General features: G+C 34.3%; 1 protein-coding gene across 2 annotated transcripts in view; it reads left to right on the top strand.

The window, feature by feature from the left end:
* Positions 1 to 21118, top strand: part of NCAM2 (neural cell adhesion molecule 2) — a 416937-nt gene that overhangs the window by 366927 nt on the left and 28892 nt on the right. Inside the window, exons 15-16 of one of the 2 annotated variants that reach the window (XM_045851672.1) lie at positions 10169 to 10349; positions 16611 to 17042. In XM_045851672.1, coding sequence (XP_045707628.1) covers positions 10169 to 10349; positions 16611 to 16717 — 288 coding nt within the window. In that variant the 3' untranslated portion in view covers positions 16718 to 17042. Of the gene's footprint in view, positions 1 to 10168; positions 10350 to 16610; positions 17043 to 21118 lie in introns of those variants that run through there. The other variant, XM_045851671.1, reaches the window with a different exon arrangement.

Raw genomic sequence — 21118 nt, 5'->3', positions numbered from 1 at the left:
AAAGGAGTTAATATTTGAAATAACAGAAATATTACATTGAATTCAACCAAAGTCATTAATTTTAATGGATGATAGCAAGGATATATTATGTCTTGTTTTATTTTTCTTCATCACTTTTAATAGTGGCTTTTGTTGATAAAGTTTGTACATATATTTTGGGAATGCTGTGATATTTCTCAGCTCTGTGTCCATTTCCAGGCATCCAAGTCAAGTTCAGAAACTAACAAGAATGTGGCTGCCACAGCAGGCACCATTTCTCAAAATATTTAACAAAACTGAAGAGATAACATTATAAATTTCTTCAAAATTAAATTAATATCTTGCTTGCAGAAAGCAATCAGTAGTTTTAAAGCAGATTGTACTCCTAAAATCAATATAAACTGTCCATCTGTTAGGAACCAGTTTTATATTTTCATACTTCACATGACTAGTGGGTGTTAAACAGAGAATATTTTTTTCTTCACATAAAACAAATATATGTGTTAGACAGTCCAGGGCTAGGAAAACATTGTAGCAATATTATCAAGAATCACATTGTTTTTCTGTATGTTTTTTCATCCTTACACTGTTGTCTTTGGGTCTCGTCTACGTTATCTTGTGTTCCTAAGATCTACATCCAGAATGTGAGGAGAATGGAAAGGATCAAAGGGACAATAGCTTGTTGAAACTGACTTTGCCTTTTCTTTTCCAGCAGTACGGTACAGGCTTTACAAAAACCTTACCACCCAGAATTAAATTATGTCTCGTTGAGTAGAATCACGACCACCACTAAATGACAGACAGTTGTATTTGGGAGTTGGCTCAGCTGAATAAAGGAGCATACCACAATTGTTCATGTAATTATCTTTGTTATCTTAATGACTGTCTCAGTCTGCTAGGGCTTCCATCATAAAATTCCTCAGATGAAGTGGCTTCAGCAACAGAAATCCATCTTCTCAGAGCTCTGCAGGATGAAATTCCGAGATCGAAGTGTCAGCAGGTTTGGTGTATCACGATGAAAATGATCGGTCACGTAATTCAGACATCGCTGTGATTGACTGAGAGTCAATTCCTATGTTACTACTCCCAGAGCTACTAGGGTTTTAATGGGGAACACTTTTTACATCAATTTTTAAATAAACTATTTTAGAAGTTTTAAAAATTAAGGTAACTTAAAATTACAGTGGATACACAGTATTATATGTTTTGGCTATAAAATATAGTTAATTCACATGCATATACCTTACAAACCGAAAATGGGTTAGAGATTTAAGGTAACACCTGCGACCATGAAAATCTTAGAAGAAAACATATGCAGTAAACTCTTTGACATCACTCTCAGCAAATTTTGGGGGATATGACTTTTCAGACAAAGGGAGCAAAAAGACAAAAATAAACAAATGGATCTCATCAAACTACAAAGTTTGTCACAGCCAAGGAAACCATCAACAAAACAGACGACCTCCTGAATGGGAAATGTTTACCAATATTCATCCAGTAAGGGATTAATATCCAAACTATACAAGGAACTCATACAAGTTAACACCTAAAAAACAACCTGATGAAAAAACTTGCCAAAGAACCTGAATAGACAGTTCTCCAAAGAGGACATATGAGCATAGGTGGTCAACATATATGGAAAGAGATACCACCTCACACCTGTCAAAATAGTTATTATCATCAATAAAAGAAGAAACAGGTGTTGACCAGGATGTGGAGAAAAGGAAACCCTGCTGCACTGCTGGCGGGAGGGTAAAGTGGTGCAACCACCATGAGAAACAGTATGGGGATTCATCCAAAAGTTAAAAACAGAACTGCCATATGATCCAGTGATTCCTGTTCTGGGCTTTTATCTGAAGAAATGCAAAATACTAATTCAGAAAGACATGTGCACCCATATAGTCATTACAGAAGGATTTACAATAGTCAAGCTCTGGAAGCAGCCCGAGTGCCCATCAATATACAATTGGATTAAAAAAAAACTGTGGTGTATCTAGCCATGTAATATAAAAATAGAAACATTTATCGAAGAAGATACAAGAAACGTTGTACATAGGACAATGGTACCTTAGTCCCCTTCACAGTAGGCACCTTGGGACCTCACACAGTTCTCCCAGTAGCTATCAGTTGCCCTGTGGTATTTTCCTGAATCTTACCGACAATCTGAAATCTCTTCCCTTTAAAGGTGATTTTAGTTTTGGGAAAAGCCAGAATTCACAGGGTGCCAAATCTGGGCTGTAGGTGTGCTGAGTCACCTGAGTGATTTAATGTTTCACCAGAAAACTTCATGAGATGTGATGCATGAGCAGGCACGTGGTAGTGATGAAGGTGCCAATCACCAGTTACCCACAGCTGCGGCCTTCTGAATCATCCGAATAGTTTAGCAGAGGAATGTTCAAGCTTAGTGCAAAATTTGATGCAGATTTGTTGTTCTGTTCTCTCAGTCATTTTGGATATGAAGGGAACATAGCGCACATGCTCACTCCACAATATCAACTGCCCTCACTGACTAGTGCAACGAAGTTCTCATTTTTCACCCACTCACATTCCAGTCCTCTCTCCTTGGTGGCCAGGTTTTATCAATGGTGTTCAAACCATTCTCATTACATTAACAATGTTTGGACTTGTTTCCAGACAAACCTCATATACAGCACTCAGCCATAAAAAGAATGACTCTTACCATTTGCAACAACATGGATGGATGGATCCAGTGGGTGTTATGCTAAAGGAACAGGGTTTTAGTAGTAGATTTTTATGCTTTCACGATAAGAGTTGTAAAAGGAACTTCTCACCACCCTGTGTCCTGCTAGGAGGGCATTTCTCATTCTTGGAGACTTAAATATACTTTTATAATAGACATAAGGTGATGTGGCTTTTTTTCACCTTTTAAGAGAGAAAACTGAACCTTACAGAAACAGGGTGCCTTGGTGCAGAGGGGGAGTAGACGTCAGAATGTAAGACGCGTGGTCTAGGCACAGTGTTGCAGCATCGAGGGCTGAACTGAAGCATGCCTGTGGGGATTATATCCACCCCTCTTGTACTCCCCTGCCTCACCTCAGCTGCCTAGCTTCTGTGTCTCCAAAGACAGTCATTCTGATTCCCTTTGTCTTTACCATGTCATTAATTGCATGCCTTCCTCTCCAACACACTGAAATAGTCTACATACCACACTTCTCCACCCCCTTTCTCCACCTTCTCCGTCCTGCAGACTTCATGTTCTGTAGGTCCAATTGGAAATGCCATAATTCAATATAATATCATATTAATAGGACAAATAGTAGCTTATGGCTTATCTTGGGAAAATGATTTTCTCCACAGTTTCTTTCTTTAACATATCATTCTTCACATTGAAAAATTTATGTTCAAGAAGATTTCATGGCTAAATATCTATAGCGGCATTAGCCTTGATATTTGCACTTACATTAAAATAATTATTATTTAAAAAAATTCTTAGTTTTCTGTCCTCTTTGTATGATCCTAAGCTACTTTATCTATTAGTTTCTCAAATTGCATGAATTCCACAGTGGAATACAGCTGAATAATTGGAAAAGGTGTTTTGGCCATATGCAATATAATTTTTAATTGGATATAAACCATAAAGGAAAGAAAATATAAGGAAACACTTTTATGATTTTCACTCGATTGCTTTTTGCATATTTGTGCACAGGACTGTATATTTTATAATCTAAGAATGACACAATTGAGACAATACATTCCTTAATATGAGTGCTGATTTCTAGCAGACCCTAAATTAAATTATTGAAACCTGCATTTCACTGGGAAAAAGAGAAGACTAATCACAACATAATAAGAAAGTGCACAACACCTTATTTATTGTTGACCTGGCAACACATTATTCTATGTTATCCTGTAGTAGATAGAGCACACGGCTTTGTTCAGTACCCATTAAGAAGACAGAATTTATTGGAGAACTGGAGTAACATAAAAGCAGAATTAGATGTCTCTGTGGGCTCTTTGTGAAAATTAACGTCTCTAATGATAAGTCAGTATGATTATACCATGTATGTGGAGGATAAAGACAAGCTTATTAGTATCATAATGCATATGGAAAAATAAGGTATGTATAAAATATTTTATATCCACTTTGTATTAGAGTGTCAGCATAACTTCATGTGATTTAGTAAATAGTTTTAACATGCTTCCATAAGTTTTTCACCATGTTCTCTCTAATTTGATGATAGCTATGGGATCATAACTATCACTTAGTGTTGACACATTAAATAAGTTTCCTGAGCTAAGAAAAGCTAAAAGAAAATCACTATCTTAAAAAATCAGCTGTGAGGAATGTACTTTAGGGACTAGCAACAGAGCTTTAGCATATAATTCTATGTCATAATTGACCTTCTTAAACTATTTGGAGTTGGGGAGCTTGTACCCAATGACCATAGGATAAGAAAAGGTAATTCTGAAAAGGGTATTAAAAATCAATAAATAAAATTGAGTATTTGTTATTAAGAGAATTTAGTTTCTAATTATGTTTGAATAGGTACATGGAAATTTATTTAAAGCCACCAGTTTAGAGTTTTGAGATATTTTCGAAAAATGAATAGCTATGACATAAAGAACCCTAAGCTTCTTGCTAGTTTTTCTTTGGTGCTAATGTAGAAGATGAGTTTTATTCATCCTGTGTTGGTACTGTCAGATAATTTGTTCTCTGAGTAAACAATTGCATTAATGAATCAATGGATACATAAATTAGTGTATGATGTACACTAGTCCCATTACCAGATTAATGAATATAACAAATGATGAAAAAAGTTGCACTGCGCAAACATTTGTGGGCTGTGAGAACACAGAAGTTATGGAATGGAAACATTAGCCTTTCTTCTCCTAAAAAAAGTGTGCAGGTGATGGAGACTAGGGAAAAATTTAAAGCCTAGTTTACAAAATTTTATGTGGAACAAAGGCAGTTTGAATCAGTTTTGATGACAGGAGAAAGAGGTTTGGATTTGAAACACTACTAAAAGCCCCCAAACCTTACATCTTCCCAAATGATAGTGGAATGTGTGTGTGTGTGTGTGTGTGTGTGTGTGTGTGTGTGTGTGTGTGTGTACGCATTGCTCCATCATTTCACTCATGTTCAGGGTAGCAAACAGAACTTTTGAGAATTCTGTGGACTCAGAAAAGTCACACAGGTAGCAAGTAGCTGAACCATGATACCAGAAAACCCAAGAAACAGAAACTCCCTCACATGGAAACCAAATTCTTCAATCATAACACAGGAGAGTCACAGGAACATTAACATTCGTCTAGAAGTATGACCTCACCTCCTCAATTGTTCCCTCTTTGAATAATGTTTCATTTGTTATTTAAAATGCGTTGATCACTCGTTCATTCCATAAGGCTTTAAAAAAAAAAAAGTTCCAGAAATAAAAGCACTCTAGGTGCCCTCTGTACATATGAATACCAAGACCTCTTACATCTTTCCTCTCTCTCTCCCTATCCAGATGAGAGCAGATTTCCCCCTATATGCTGATATTTTGATTTTATAAAAACTATTGAGTGCCTTTGACTGTCATGTGTCCCTGATATCTATTTTCTGATAAAAAAAAGAATTGCTACCTGGCTGGCATAGCTCAGTGGATTGAGCGTGGGCTGGGAACCAAAGTGTCCCAGGTTCGATTCCCAGCCAGGGTACATTCCTGGGTTGCAGGCCAAAACCCCCAGCAACCGCACATTGATGTCTCTCTCTCTCTCTATCTCCCTCCCTTCCCTCTCTAAAAATAAACAAATAAAATCTAAAAAAAAAAAAAAGAAAAGAATTGCTTAAGATGAACTATATCCAAGCGAAGTGACCATTTTTCGTTCAGTAGCTGTCCTTCAACTCTCACTTAATGAGCTTATTAATAACAGTCCTATTCAGCAAATCATCTCATTAAGGCACCTAGGGGAACATTTTGCCACTAGATTATCTTAAATCGTTCCCTAGGCATTTAGATTCTGTAAATTAGGCACTCTGCAAATGGCATAATTGAGATTTTGATGCCTAGGGAAGTATTTGGTAACACCCACTTTAATTTTTCCCTATTCCCTAGGAATAGCAATCAGGGAATTAAAAAGCCCCCTTGTCTAATGTTGAATGGGAAGTAAAATTGATTTAAATTGGGGAAAATATTGGAACTCCCTTTGGTTCCTTACCCCATCAGCTCAACTATCTAAAATGATGGAGGGGCTTTTAATTTGTCATGCTATGAACTTCAACGAGCTTCAACAATTAAGAGTTACATGGCAATTCATAAGAGACTTCCTGCGTGTCTCCAGCTTATCAGGAAGTGTTGCCTCAAGTGATCAGTTCTCAGAAACAGTATTTTAGGATTGCCTGAAGCAGAGGAAATCTACCCACTGCTCTGAAGAATAAATTGTATCCTAGGGTAATCCAGATCTCAGCTGTTGGCTTGTTTTTTGACTCTTGTACCCACACCCCCAATCAGATCCAAAGCAAAACTTAACTCTGGATTTCCACAGAAATATTTACCCTCGCCAAGAACTTGATAGTTACGTAGAGCTTATTGAATTATTGGGCTGAGGGGAAGTCTGCAGGGGCCGATCTCTACTTCTTTCTGCACCCTTGTCCTTATCTAACCGTTCAGTCCTCCTGCCCCTCACCCCTCCTCCTTTTCCCTGTGTACACACATGATGTATAACACATTAAATAATTACATGTGATGTGTATTTCATGTCTATTTATATGTGCATATACATGTATACACACATACATGTATATATTATATCACATATCATCTAAAGTTGCGTTGGTATGGAAAATTTTTTTATCCTCACCTGAGTACACTTTTTAAACTGATTTTAGAGAGAGAGAAGGGGAGAGAGAGAAAGAGAAACATCGATGTGAGAGAGAAACATGATTGGTTGCCTTCTTGTGGGCATCCCCACCAGGGATCAAACCCGCTACCTGGGTATATGCCCTGACTGGGAATCAGACCTGTGTGCGACCTTTCAGTCTATGGAATGCCACTGCAACCAACTGAGCCACACTAGCCAGGGCTGTATGAGGATTTTTTAAAGCTTTACTTATTTATTTAGTTATTGGGACAATAGCTGTGAAGTTGTTTTTTTCCTTTGTTTTGTTTCATTTTGTTTACATTTACTTAAAAAAGCTACATGGGTGAGCATCCTTCTGAGGTTTTCTATTATTGTGCTTCTTTGGGGATCTAAGCCTCTGTGAAGGAGTCACACCTTCTTTCCATGAGCTCCTTTAGGGCAAGTGAAGAAAAGAAGAGCCCTGGAGCTCATTGTTTACAGTAAGGGTGACATCTCTTCCCCTGTGGAGACATTCCTGGCTCCTGCACTCCATCGGCCTTCATCACATGCTTCCACAGCAACCTCTGGGTTTTCAAAGAACGCATTTCTTTCTTCTGTGCTGGTGGTAAACTCCAAGATGGGGATATCGTGCCTTACTCACAATTGTGTTCATAGTTCTAGAACGGCCTCGCTACCCTCTAAGGGCTGAAAGGATAACTGATGAAGAAAGGGGATGTTGGAGAAATGGTGGCTATTTGGGATTAGTGTCCTAAGAGTGTCAGAAGTACACCTAGGTTTGTCTCCCTTCCTTCCTTCCTCCCTTCCTTTCTTCCTTCTGCCTTCCCCTCATTCTTACTTTCTTTCCTTCTTTTTAACTTCACTGCATTTAGTGACTTTAAGTTACAAGCTCTCTGGTCCAAGTTGTTTCTGTTTTCCAATAGCTTTTTAAGTATACCTCATAACACATTAAAATACTGGACAATGTCCAGTCTAACAAATTCATGTGTTTATCAGTTTCAAAAGGCAAGAGAAATGCCTCCTGTTTATATGATAACTTTACTTACTTGTCTAAAACCCCTGGCTTCATCGGGATTGTCAATATCCTCAGGTTTAGACAAAGCAACAAAAACAGTCCAGTGGGTTTCCTTGGTAATAAAAGTCTTATGAAACCAAAAATAATTAGGTAGGAAAAGAGGACAGTATGGTACAAAAGTATAATGTCTTCTCGTCTCCTTTTGAAGGACATTTTATGTTTGTAGTTCCATCATAGCAATGTGGTCATGAATTTAACTTCCAGAATTTGACTTTTGAAAATATATTTTCAGTTTTAATCATGAATGCAAAAAATCCTTTATAGAAGTCTTTATTCTTTATAGTCAAAACATTATAAAATATTGGCTCAACATAAATTAATACTTAGCTGAGATAGGTAAAAAAGTTGAACTACTTACCTCATATAATCTTTCTTTTCTTCTCTCTCTCTCTCATCAGTCTACAATTTATTTATAATTACCCCTTTGGGAAACTGAGACTTGCAATGCATTGTAAAATTATTAGAGACATGATTCCATGGAGAATACTATTTTATTTTTATATAGTTATTATGGAAATGGTTTCTCCTTAAAAATCACTGTCATTTATTGTTGCGCGTGGGTCACCGGCTAGCAGTGACCACGGCACACTGTGGATGGCTCGACAATACGCGAGAAAAAACACACATGCACAGAGACAAACCAGTTTCTGTGGGAAAGTAGGGACAGAATGGCCACCCCCCTAGTGGGGGAGCGCGCCGATTTACAGTCCATACCTGCTTTTATTGGGCTCATGCTACATAATAACTCAGGTAACGTACAATACTCATTAGGGGAAGTAAGGAACTATATAAAACAAAGAACTCTGCCGGTCTATTGAGTTGGGGGTCAAAGAGCTGTAAGGCTGAGGAACAAACTAGCTTCCTCCTAAGACCCTCCTCATTCAACTAAGAGCATTCTTGGACAAAGAAGGTTTCACAGTAATTTACATGTTCTTTCTTAGGCCTGATCACCCGGGAAATCCGCACTTCCCAGTACCGAGCTGTACTTCCCCGTCATTGTTTCAGGCTTAGGTGGAGCGCGGGAACTAAAGCCACCGAGAGATAAGGAGATTTTCTTCCGGACGCTGAGAACTCAGACTTTGTCAAAGCCGAGGAGTGAGGGTCCATCACCCCCTTTTGCTGCAGCCCCCCAAGTCCTTCTTTTGGGGGGCCTCCCAAAGTGATCGTGCCTGGCTTGGGTTGTTCCCCCGTGGGGAATCTTACCCATCTTTGGCTAACCGACCAAGCTTTTTTGGGGGTTCAGCAGCAGAAACAGCATTACTGCCAGGGAGATAAGCTTTTTTCTCCTTGCCGGCTCACGGTTCCAAGGGCGTTCCCTTAGCTTTAGCCTAGGCGGGGGTTTCAGTTTCTAATACCAGTCAGGGCGGTTCCCAACAATTTATTAAGTAATTAGTATACTTAAGGTCCTGGAATACAAAATTTAATTGGTTTTCCTCACTGCTCCCTCAAGAAAGCTCAGAGAGGCATCTGTAATCATCGTTTCTGTACTAAGGAGGAGGGGAACAAGACAGAGAGGTTAAGGAACTTACCTGTGTTTAAATGGTTAACATGTCACAGGTTAATGTTCACATTACTTGCAATAGTTTTATTCATAAAATTTTATCACTTTGCTTTTCTGTGTTAATTGCAGTCACAGTATTTTTAAATAAAATGTAATTCAAATGTTATATGGCTTACAACATTTAGTTTAAAAGAGTCAAATAGGATGTAAGTGTAGAATTCAAGAAGAGGATAACACTTTTTATTTTCTCATGCTAATAACCTCTATAACAGGTAATAATTTTCCTGTATGTTATTTCATTATGAGTCTGAAATATTATAGCAGTAAAAATGCTAATGGTAATTTAAATCTATAAAAATATTCAAACTTTCTTTGCAGGACACTTTGTCTTTTCCCCGTCTCCCTCATCCCCAAAGAAAATCTTAAACAGTGGTCTCTGGTAATTACTTTAATGGATATATTAGGCTTTTCTATATACATGTTTCATTTTTGTCTGTTCACATGGCTATTAATAATCAACAAAGTTGCCAAACAGCAATCTAATATATGTGATATTTTTAAAAATCTTAATAGAAGTAAATTACATTTGCTGAATCATCAGAGCTAATTATGAAATCATTACCCTTTGGCTAATATAAAAACATTACCTCTTTATAAAATTACTTCATTGATATAGCAATTTCATTCACCTTTGTGGATGAGAAAACTTTTTTTCTTGATATTAATAAAACCATCTTTTCCATCTCAAGATAATTTTTTGAACCTCAAGCTTTAGCATATAGATGTTTACAGAATAATTTCTATTGCCTTTACAGAAAGATAAAGAAGGCCAGTGGCTAGAGAAAAAGGTGCAGGGAAATAAAGACCACATTATTTTGGAGCATCTACAGTGGACAATGGGGTATGAAGTTCAGATTACAGCTGCCAACAGATTGGGATATTCAGAACCGGCAGTCTTTGACTTCATCATGCCACCAAAGCCCAACATAATTAAAGGTAAGCAATATGACATGCTTTCTTAGGCTGAAAATAAACATGATATCATCTTTATAATCTCTCGGGATTGTTTCATATTATTGGATGTATAATTTTATAGAAAGAAGTATAAATTCTACATTCTGATTATGATTATTATGGCATGTGTTACTCAAGATTTCTCAACACGCATGCTGTGGTCAACTGGTTAATTTATAAGTCTATTTTGGTAACTTTAGTGGTTAAAATGGTGGAGAGAAGATGAGCAGAGGGTAAGGATGGAAGGTAAGAGTAACTGTTGAATATCAACATGAAAAACTTCTGCTGAGATCAGAAACTTTGCAAAGGAGACCACTTCTCTGCCAAACATGTGGAGACTGGCCCTCCACTCCTGGGAAGATGTGGACAAAATAACTGACAAGCTCACCTGTGCCTAATCAAGCAAGTCGATTTGGGAAATGTGAAATCTATTACACAGTAATGCAGAAACACCCACAAACGTAGTCCCAGAAAGAAATGCAACTTGAGTTTCGAGGAGACTCCCAAAGTGTCAGGATGCTCTGCACTGGTGTTCCCAGTGCACTGGTGGATTCTGCCTTTGCTGGTAACAGTGCTTATATCACCCCAAGCTCGTGCTATTGTCAGAGTCCACAACAGGGGTAGGAAAATGCTTTTCAGATACATGCCAAAGAGGTCAAGATGCAAGAATTTATCTTGATTCATGATCATATTTACTTCTGTGAGTTGTCATAGTAGACATATTTCAACATTTACTGTTTTATTAAATATCATATTTAGTATTTACAGGTAATTTTATGCATATGTATAAATTTCTGTGTACTCTTTGCATTTATACATAGACATGAGAGCACCATATTCTTAAGCATGGCTTAATTCAGTCATGTCATAATAGAGTTTCAGTATTGTTACATAACACTTTTGAGACTGGAAAAAAATTGTCACTTCAGTCATGCTATTTAACCCTCTTGTAATTTCAAATTGATATTAATCTCATTATGATTTTGTTATATTGTACATCACTTTTGTAAAATTGAGAGCAGCTTTATACAATTAATCTATCCATTAAAAAGTAATTACTATTTGTTATATGACTCAAAAGCAATTAATATAATGGCTTTGTGTTTCTAATATTAATTAAAAAGTGCTTCCAATTATAATTTGAAATTAGGAAGTTGGGAGCATCAAGAAATAATATGGGTATCTTATATTGTAATGGCATTTTGAAAAATTTACAAAGTATTTCATTTATTATCTCATTTTACTTTTGAATCTGAATATTAAAGTACTGATATAATTTTGAGGGGTTAAAGGATCTGTTCAAGGTCAGAGCTACTTTAAGTTATATGACAAATCTAATCTTTTTATAAGATGATATACCTAAATAGAAGAATGGTTGAATGCACTATCATTGCCCCTCTGAGTTTGAAACATCTATAACTGATTCTAAAATTATAATGTATTATGGTTGCAGTAATTACCATGTATGCATATATATCAAGAATATGATATATGATTCTTAATTGGAGTCAGAATTCTTAAAGGAGGATTGAAACAGTGTACTCCATCCTCTTAAATTTTTAATGTAGCTCATATATGTGGAGGAAATATTTTTTTAGAATAAAAAGTGATTTTTATGAATTAAAATCAATATTTTAATAACATTGTATATATAAAATACAAACTGTAAAAAAATATTTCTGGCAGGTTACTTTGTTATACTCCCAGAAACCCTACTATTTTTACATGAAATTGTTGATAAAAACCAACATTAAATATAGAAAAAAGGTAAATAAATAAATAGCATGTATTAAAAGCACAAAAATAGCTAAGGTACCCCGTGATACATTTACTATGAAAGCTTTTTTTGTTTGTTTCAATTTCAGAGAATCAGTTTGTGAGTGTGGCCAACAAGTAAAATGAACAAAATTCTGGTTTATAGTTTTAGTTTTGCACTCATCACTTAGTTGCTCTTGATAAGCATTTTCTCAATTTTAAGCTAGTTTCTTCAGGTTACGTAATGCTAAGATTCATTCATTCATTTATTCTGGCTATTTTGGGGGGTCTTGCTTTATGACAAGCACTGAGATGAGTACAGAATGATAATATGTGAAAAGTACAGACGTGTCCCCTACCTTTGAAGACATTACAATCTAGTAAGGAAGAGAGGCATTAAGCAAGATTTAGAATAACTGCCACATAATTACAGCTAAGAGATGTCCTGGTGCAGTATGCTGCCATGAGAAAGTTTGACAAGGATATCTAAATTATGCAGGTAAGATGGGGGTTAAGCAAAGGTTCCCTTAGAAGGCGACTTTCTCAAAGAAATGTGTACAGAGTATACCTGCCAAGGAATGTCGTATATGCAACAAATCTCTGAGAGAAGGAAGAGATTGATCTGCTGTAGGAACCAGAAGGAGCATGTCCAGAAGAGAACCTGAAGGTGTGTGAGCAAAGATAAGGATAGAGAGGGACCAGAAGTCCAGAAAATCCAAGACCTTCTGAAAACCATATAAATAATTTTAAGACAACTCCCCAAACCAATAAGAAATCATTTGAAGCAGGAAAGTTACATGAATAGATCAGCAGTATAGACAGATTTTACTCTTGCTCACATGGGTAAAAGCAATATAAGAGTGACCAGGAATGCTTGGAAAAAAGTGATGGGGGTAGAAGAAGAAAACGATGAATGAATCCCAGAAACAGTGCACGTGTAGACTAGCCCTGCTTGCAGCAGATCAGATTCAGTGGGTACTGATGAATTTTGAGTGCCTTTCATGGGCACTTGGGCCATTCTTGGCATTGTTTCTGATGATGAAGAATTTTGGATTTGGAGAATGAAGATTAACAAAAGATCAGTTTGGTATTCATTAAGTTTCCAGTGTCAAGTAGTAGTTGTGTGAGTATGGAGATGAAAAGATCCATGATTTGGAAAAATGTATAACAATGTTGTCAGCTTCACCAGAGGAATGGTATTGGAAGCTTGGGTGAGTTTAAAACCAAACGGAGTGATGCCTCTGACTAGGAGTTGATGTCTGTGATATTGATAGATGTTTCCTTGGTATCTAGAAGGGTAACGGGTACAGCATAGATGTTCAAGTAGTGATTCTTGAGTGACTAAAGTGCAAAGGGTTAAGAACTGCCTCCTAAGAAACCATAATATTATACAGGAGGAGGAAACCCCACCACCACCCCTCCAATGAGACTACGATGTAGTATTCCTGGAATATCACAAGATTGGAGTACCTTGAAAGCAAACAGAGAGCCACATTTCAAAAGAAAATAATCAAATCATATTTGATGCTTCAAATGCTGCTGAAAGGTCAATGCAGCATATTCAAAAGAGATGTGAAATGCCCTTTTTACATCCAGCTTAGCTGAAGTAATGGGGAGAGAAATTAAGGAGGAATAGGCTGAGGATTGTGCAAGGGTAGGATGGTGACACTCCATGTTTATTTAATACTTTCAAATAGCTTTGACATGAAGATGGCAAAGAAAAAATAACAGTCAGTGTTATAAAGATTTTTATGATAAAAAAAACTAGAGCATATTTCACAGCTGATGAACAGATAATGGTGTCAAGAAGTCAGACAGATGTACAAAGATATCTGAGAAGGGAGGAGATGGAATTCATATCCTCGAAGCTATACTGCTGATTCAAAGCCAGGGCAGCCTACTGGAAATGGGAAACAATGAAATATTTATCATTTCTACAAAAATATCACAAAATAATGTCTAATTTAGTATGAGTAAATCCAAGTACTGCTAAGTCCTCTTGGAAAGTCACATCACAGCCAGACCCTAATAGTTCAAGACTTATTTGATTTGCCCATGTTTTTCACACTATAAGACACACCTAGGTTTTAGAGGAGAAAAATAGAAAAAGAAATTTTGAAGCAAAAAATGTGGTAAAATATGTAATAACGTAGGTAACATAGTGTTTCACCAATGTAAGTGTAAACAGAACTCAACAGCAGTATCAACAATTATTCCTCCCAAATTTTGGGGTAAGGGGGGAATATGTCTCATAGTCTGAAAAATATGGTAGCTAGGAGGTTTCTTAGAGCAAATCAAGTTTTTGATCGATGATGGTGAATTTGGGAGCTTTTGCACCCAAAATATTTTACAGAGCTAAAACCATGTATTAGCACAATAAAGAAAAGTTATATTTATGTGCTTTCTTCATAATCACTCTTGTTATGTATGATTTCTTATTCCATTTTAAATAAACATGCCAAATTCAAATTCATATCTGAAATAAGTTATCTATAATAAAATAGCAATCTTATGTTTTTTCACGTAATTCGAGAAGATATGGAGTTTAAAAGTTCATTTAGCTTGCTTTTTGTTGTTTTTTTTCTGTTTTGTTTTGTTTATGTAGAATGCATTGTAGACTGTCCAAATGATGTTTATAGACTTTTAAATTTAAAAAAAAAATCATTTACATGCAGCCAGATATATTTAACTTTTTGTAAGCAATAGATTACATCTAGAGTATATTTATTTTGGGGCTGAAGAACTATTTTTTTGAAAATGTGTTCATCTTACCTTCATATATTCTATTGATAACATTGGCCTTCATATATATATATACATATGTGTGTGTGTGTGTGTGTGTGTATATATACATATATGTGTGTATATATGTGTATATATATAAATCTTAGTGGGTAATACATTTCTTTATAGTACATGATTCTGATTTAAAAAGTAATGATTAATAATATTTTCTCATTTTTACTTAAAGATGTTTTTATTTTGAAAGATGTGTTTCTTAAAAAATTAGTGTTTATAATAATGATTATAAAACTATATATAGAATTAGAGTGGATTTTATCAGTCTGTTCTATAATTTTAATAGCTAAAGATAATGCTATCTTGGTGGTTTGAATATACTGTTTTAAAAAGTCCTTGGAAATAAATTTATTTTTATATAATTTTCATCACTTTTTGACCTACAAAATATTTCATATTGTTTGTTATAAGCAAAGAGTAATCTTAATCTCTTTTAGTAATCACTTTATCTTCTGTTACTATGAATTGGACATGTCTAATTTTAACATCGACTATCAATATAATTTGGTGACAAATAATTTTATTTATATATTCTATGGATCCAATGGTAAAATAATTCTAGTTTGTGAAACCAGGCATATAATATTTCTATGACAATTCTTCACATTAACAAATTAACAAAGAAATGATATAAATCATCACCAATACATAAATTGCTGAAGTTTTTCAGTTAATATGTATTTTCACAGGCTTTTTAATTATACTTATAATGACTATAAATTATTTTGGTGACACTCACTCTACTTACATGCAAATCTAGTATACACTTTCATCCCTGAATAACTCAGCACATGCGATAAACACAATATTCAAGTGCATGGCAGATACCAAAATGTTTTCTTAAGGTTCAATCTATGATTGCAATATCCACTGGAGAATATAAAATAATGATGAAACTGAATTTTAATTATTTGAAGAAAATTTCATTTTAACTACATGGGTAATCTCAGTCTATTCTAAATAAAAATTCTATATGCAAAACTATATTTCTTTGGGTTAGCACATAACAAAAAAGTAAGTCTAAGTTATTTTCATGATCTTTGATTCTTTATCTTAATGCAGTACAATGACATATGTCCGAAGTTTGCCAGTGGTCAGCTGAATTAATGGTTTTGATTCTGTTCTTATTGCAAATTTTCACTGTGTGGGTATGCAAATTTTCACTTATTTCTTAGTAGTTCATTTATTATTGAGAATAGAGCTACTTATATTAATTGTCTTCTAAGAAATTATGGTATCAAAGAAACTATCAGTAAACATTACAGAATATGATGAGCTCATATTAAGGTAACAATTTGAATTTACCAGTAGCACTGTGGATGACTGGTGATTTTTCTCCTATAACTGTATATCTATTATAGAATAATTAAAATATTTATATCTAAACAATCAAATATACAACCAATATCTGAGTTATATGGAATAAACATTATTAATATTGACTCTGAGCTATGTTTTTAGTATATGGCAACTATTTGGAAATGTTTTATACAAGTTTTTTGCTATTTTTATCTTATATCAAAGTAATTGAAAATGGCTTTGTGTAAATCTTGCATTAATTATTTTCTCTTTTTTTCTTTTCCTACTGTCACTTTTTTCTTTTCACTTATTTTCATGTTTTTAACTCTACTCTTTTTTCCTTAATTATTTTATTCTTATCCTATTTTCAAAAACAATTTTTTCATGCAGATAAGTGCTGTGAAGAGAATAAAGGTGAAAATGGAAGCCACTCATGGCAGCTGAACGCTGCTGGGTTTTCTTTCATTATAGCCATATGTCTGTCGTGCATGTTTTAATGTTATTGCTGTTGTATCATAAGATACTTCCTTCTATGCCCTGTGAATTTACAAGGCTAATCTAAAATTATAATAAAGATTCTCTAAGGTCCAACTAATTATGCATGTATATTCACCCATAAACAATTAGCCTCTTTTTCCTTTCCCAAATTGTCCATCTACAGAGTAGATAATTTGTCAGAAAATCATTGAAGGAAATTGAAATCAGGATTCCTTATTTCTGGTACCAGTTCACTGAATAAGTTGCTTCATTCTAAAGCTTTATTTAATTTCTAAATTTAACCTTATTAAATAAACACATCATTTTTACTTGGAATTTAAGCATTTCCTACATCTAATCTTCCTTCATTTGATTATTTTGTATTAATAGTCTTTTAATTATGTAGAATTATGGATCTTTTTTAATGGTTTTAAATTGTTATTCTTTAAAATGTAAATTTTCAACTTAAGGAACATTTATTTACATTTTTAAATCATATATCTGGTCACTTTTATTATATTAGATGTATATCCTATTCTCTTTTTTAAAACTGAATACAAATGAAAAAAATCCAGATTGTTGTTTTTTTTAGTAAGTGAAAATATCTCTATGCAATTGCCCTACAGAAAATGATAAATTGAATTTTAATTTGCTTAAAAAGTCACACCCTGTTCATTTGACTTGGATTGTCTTTGGAGCTGGCATCAAGTATTGATATTCATATATACTCATATTCATATATTCATATATACAGCAACATATATACTTACTTATTACATTTTCCTGAACGTCTAATAATCATTTGCTTTGCAAGGGCCAGAGAAAGAGGTCATATTTTATCTACTATTTTGAAGAAGGTGAAATTAAGATGAGAAGGATGGGCTACTAGATTCCACCTTTTAAAGGAAGTTGAGATTGAGGGAGTAGCATGAGTAATGATTTTCATTTCTTCATTTTCATTCATTATAAGGTGAGAAAAGGGTATTTTGTTTTTTCACTCCCAAGTAACCCTAGCAAGTGATTCTCATCACTGTTTAGGACAATTAGGAAGCAATTAGATTTACATATATTCACAAGAGTGACTATAATTCACAGGTCAATCAAATTACTTGGTGTGGGTTTTGAGGTTCATTCATCAAAAACTACTTTGCTGTGGGAAAGTATTCTCTGTTTCCTTTTAAGGAATACCTACAGGATCCTGTAATGTGTGATGTAAGGCTACACATGGCTTTACTTTAGTAGCCTGCTTTATTTAATGTATCTTTTCCAAATTCTTTGTTATATCCATTGTTCTTTCTTCTAACCTAGCAGTGGGTCTGTAGAACGCAACCTGACCATCCACAGATTAAATACACTTCTGCTTTTCTCCTTTCTCCCCTGCTGACAAATAGGGATTTCCCAATCCATGCATTTTGGGGATATAACCTATTTTTCAGTAGTGTTCTGTTTTTAAATCACCATAGTCCATGTTCTATTTTTTTAAAGAACTAATTACAATTGTAACTATGTTCCATGATGTTAGAGTTTGGATAAGATATGCAGATATGTTGATTACTATTTAGTAGAAAATGCTGAGAGAACAAGGAGTTTCAGAAACACTTCTAGTTTTGTTTTGTTTTTTTTTCATTCATTATAACCACACTGGATCTTTCCAATAAGTTATAACAAGAAAGTCATGTACTGGGTTGGCCAAAAAGCCAATTATGTTTTTCTTCCATAAGATAGCTCTAGTGCTCAGTTGTCTTTAACTTCATTTCAAATAATTTTGTTTGATTGTATTGTGATGATTGTCATATCAGCCTGCATTTTAAAAAAATCAAAAAAGGTGAATTTTTGTGCTGCCATTTTAATATTCAAGATGGAAGAAAACACACAACACGTTTGATGCATTACACTTTTTTATTTCAAGGAAGGTAAAAGCACAACTGAAACACAAAAAAGATTTGTGTGGTGCATGGAGTAGGTGCTGTGACTGATCAAACATGTCAGAAGTGGTTTGTGAAGTTTCTTGGTCCTATTAACATTTTGAGCTAGTAATTCTTTGCTGTGGGACTGCCGTATGGAATGGAAGATGTTTAACAGCACCCTGGCCTGTACCCGCTAGAAGCTGATAGTGAGATTTAGCTGGCATACTCAAAATATCCAAAGCAATAGAGCTATTGGTGAAAATAAAAAAAATGTCTTTTATTCCATGAAAAAAAAAACCAATGGACTTTTTGGCCAACCCAATAGAAGATGACTTAGTATATGATTACCAATCATTTTGTGGTGAACATGGAATACATCTTCAGTAAGATAACAAAGTTGATTTATTTTTTGAAATTTTATATTCTATAACTCAAGGTCACCAACTGTGATATGAAGAACACTCATTCAGGTACATGACATCTAGAGTGACATTTTGACAGTTCAGAAAAAAACCTAAAATTAATATTCTATCTTAGCAGAATTATTTCCATTTTAATGAGTTGTTCATTTAGATTTTTCAAACATCTAAGTATGGATCAAGTTGATAACCCTGAAATTAATAAGCAACCTATCATTTGGCCAGATTTTCTTCCTAGATGAACAACTATTTTACAGTTGAGGTATGCATAGATTCTCAAAATATATTCCAGACACCTTAAAATAATAAGCTCTGAGCTTTCCTTCCTGTAAGAAATTGAAAAGCACAAAACTATAAACAGTGCAGCTACCACATTTCAATAAATGATACCTTAGAGATTGTAAATAACCTTCTTTGATTATTAAAAAGTCCTAAAATGTGTAAATGTTGCTGAATTATCTTTTTTATTACCTGAGGTTTAATTCTGTTATATGCATCCATAAAATCTAACAGACATTACTTTTTGTCTAACTACTATCTGTCTATAGGTCTAAATAAATGTGATTATTTGGTAAGGAAGACATAAAAATTCAACTTATTTTGCCTCTCTCTCACATCATTCAATAATTTTTTATCCAATGGCTTTTTAAATAAAATTCTATGTCTGAAATGTATGAGTATGAACTTGTGTATAAGGTGGGTTTTATGTTAATCATTATATATACTCAGAAATATGTGCCTAGCGCAATTGGTATGTCTTTATCATGTCTTTAAACGTTTAATCATTTCAAGAGTTAATTTTGATCATATTATACCAGTTACAGAGCTAGGTTGATGTGCTTTTCATGGCTGCCACTGTCAGCATGTAGAGTATCATGTTAAAATTTTTATACAAACCTGAATATCTCCTTTTATTATACCAACTCTTTCCAAATCTGTCTTTTCTCACTTCTTTTCTCCATATATTATTCAGTCCTAATGGTCTCTCTACCCTAATTCAAACTCAGTAATAATCATATAACTGTAAGGCCCACCATCCTATGTTTCATGTATGCTAACATATTACACCTAGGAGGTAACATAAATTCTTTCCTACAAAATGTCTTCTTGAACTGGAGGATGTTAAGGAAACTGCTAATTTTAATTCCTTCTCTCCTAGTATTATTATTCGTTGAGAATAAGTATACTTTATAAACTCTCCAATTATATTTGTTCTAAAAACATTTCACAAGTGCACATATACACATTCATATAAGAAGACATGGACAAGATTAAACAATTTTAATGCCTTATTTTATTTTTTTAATTTCTTTCCTCTTTTACTTAGCCTAAAGTATCTCTCAAGTGTTATATATTTATATATATAGTACACATATGTATTATATAAGAATACATATATAATAATATATATTATACATGTATATGTACACACACAAACCTTCTAGACATTGGATTCACATTATGTAAAATATATATGTATAATATATAACAAATACTTGTACCAATAACCTTACTACAAATAATTTTGACTTTTAAAATAATTCACCATCTCTTTGCCCTGGCTGGTGTGGCTCAGTGGATTGAGTGCAGGCCTGCAAACCAAAAGGTCAGTGGTTCAATTCCCCGTCAGGGCGCATGCCTGGGTTGTGGGCCAGGTCCCAGTATGGGGCATGAGAGAGGCAACCACACTTTGATGTTTCCCTCCCTCTCTTTCTTCCTCCCTTCCCCTCTCTCTAAAAATAAATAAATAAAATCTTTTAAAAAATAAAATATTCACCAATTGTTTTAAAATTAATAATTAAAATTATAAGTATGCACAGTAGTTCATAGGTTATATGATTTGGGCAATATGGAAACCATCATATTTAATTCAAATATTTTCTACATAAGAATGCCAGTTTATTATATTTTATTTAAATTAAAGCTAAAACAAAATTGCACATCAGTTTTAACTCTAAACTATTAAATTTATGATTATTCATTTACATTCAACAAAATGGAGTATATAAGATAATTAAGCTACATATTTTTAAAAATTTTTTTAATCCTCATGAGAATGCACTTATTAATTTTTGAGAGAGAGAGAGAAATATCA

The sequence above is a fragment of the Phyllostomus hastatus genome, unplaced genomic scaffold, assembly GCF_019186645.2.
Source record: "Phyllostomus hastatus isolate PE091 unplaced genomic scaffold, TTU_PhHast_1.1 phas_contig_86, whole genome shotgun sequence".
Taxonomy (NCBI): Eukaryota; Metazoa; Chordata; class Mammalia; order Chiroptera; family Phyllostomidae; genus Phyllostomus; species Phyllostomus hastatus.
The sequence above is the reverse complement of the archived record's forward strand: the minus strand, read 5'-3'. Positions and strand labels throughout refer to the sequence as shown.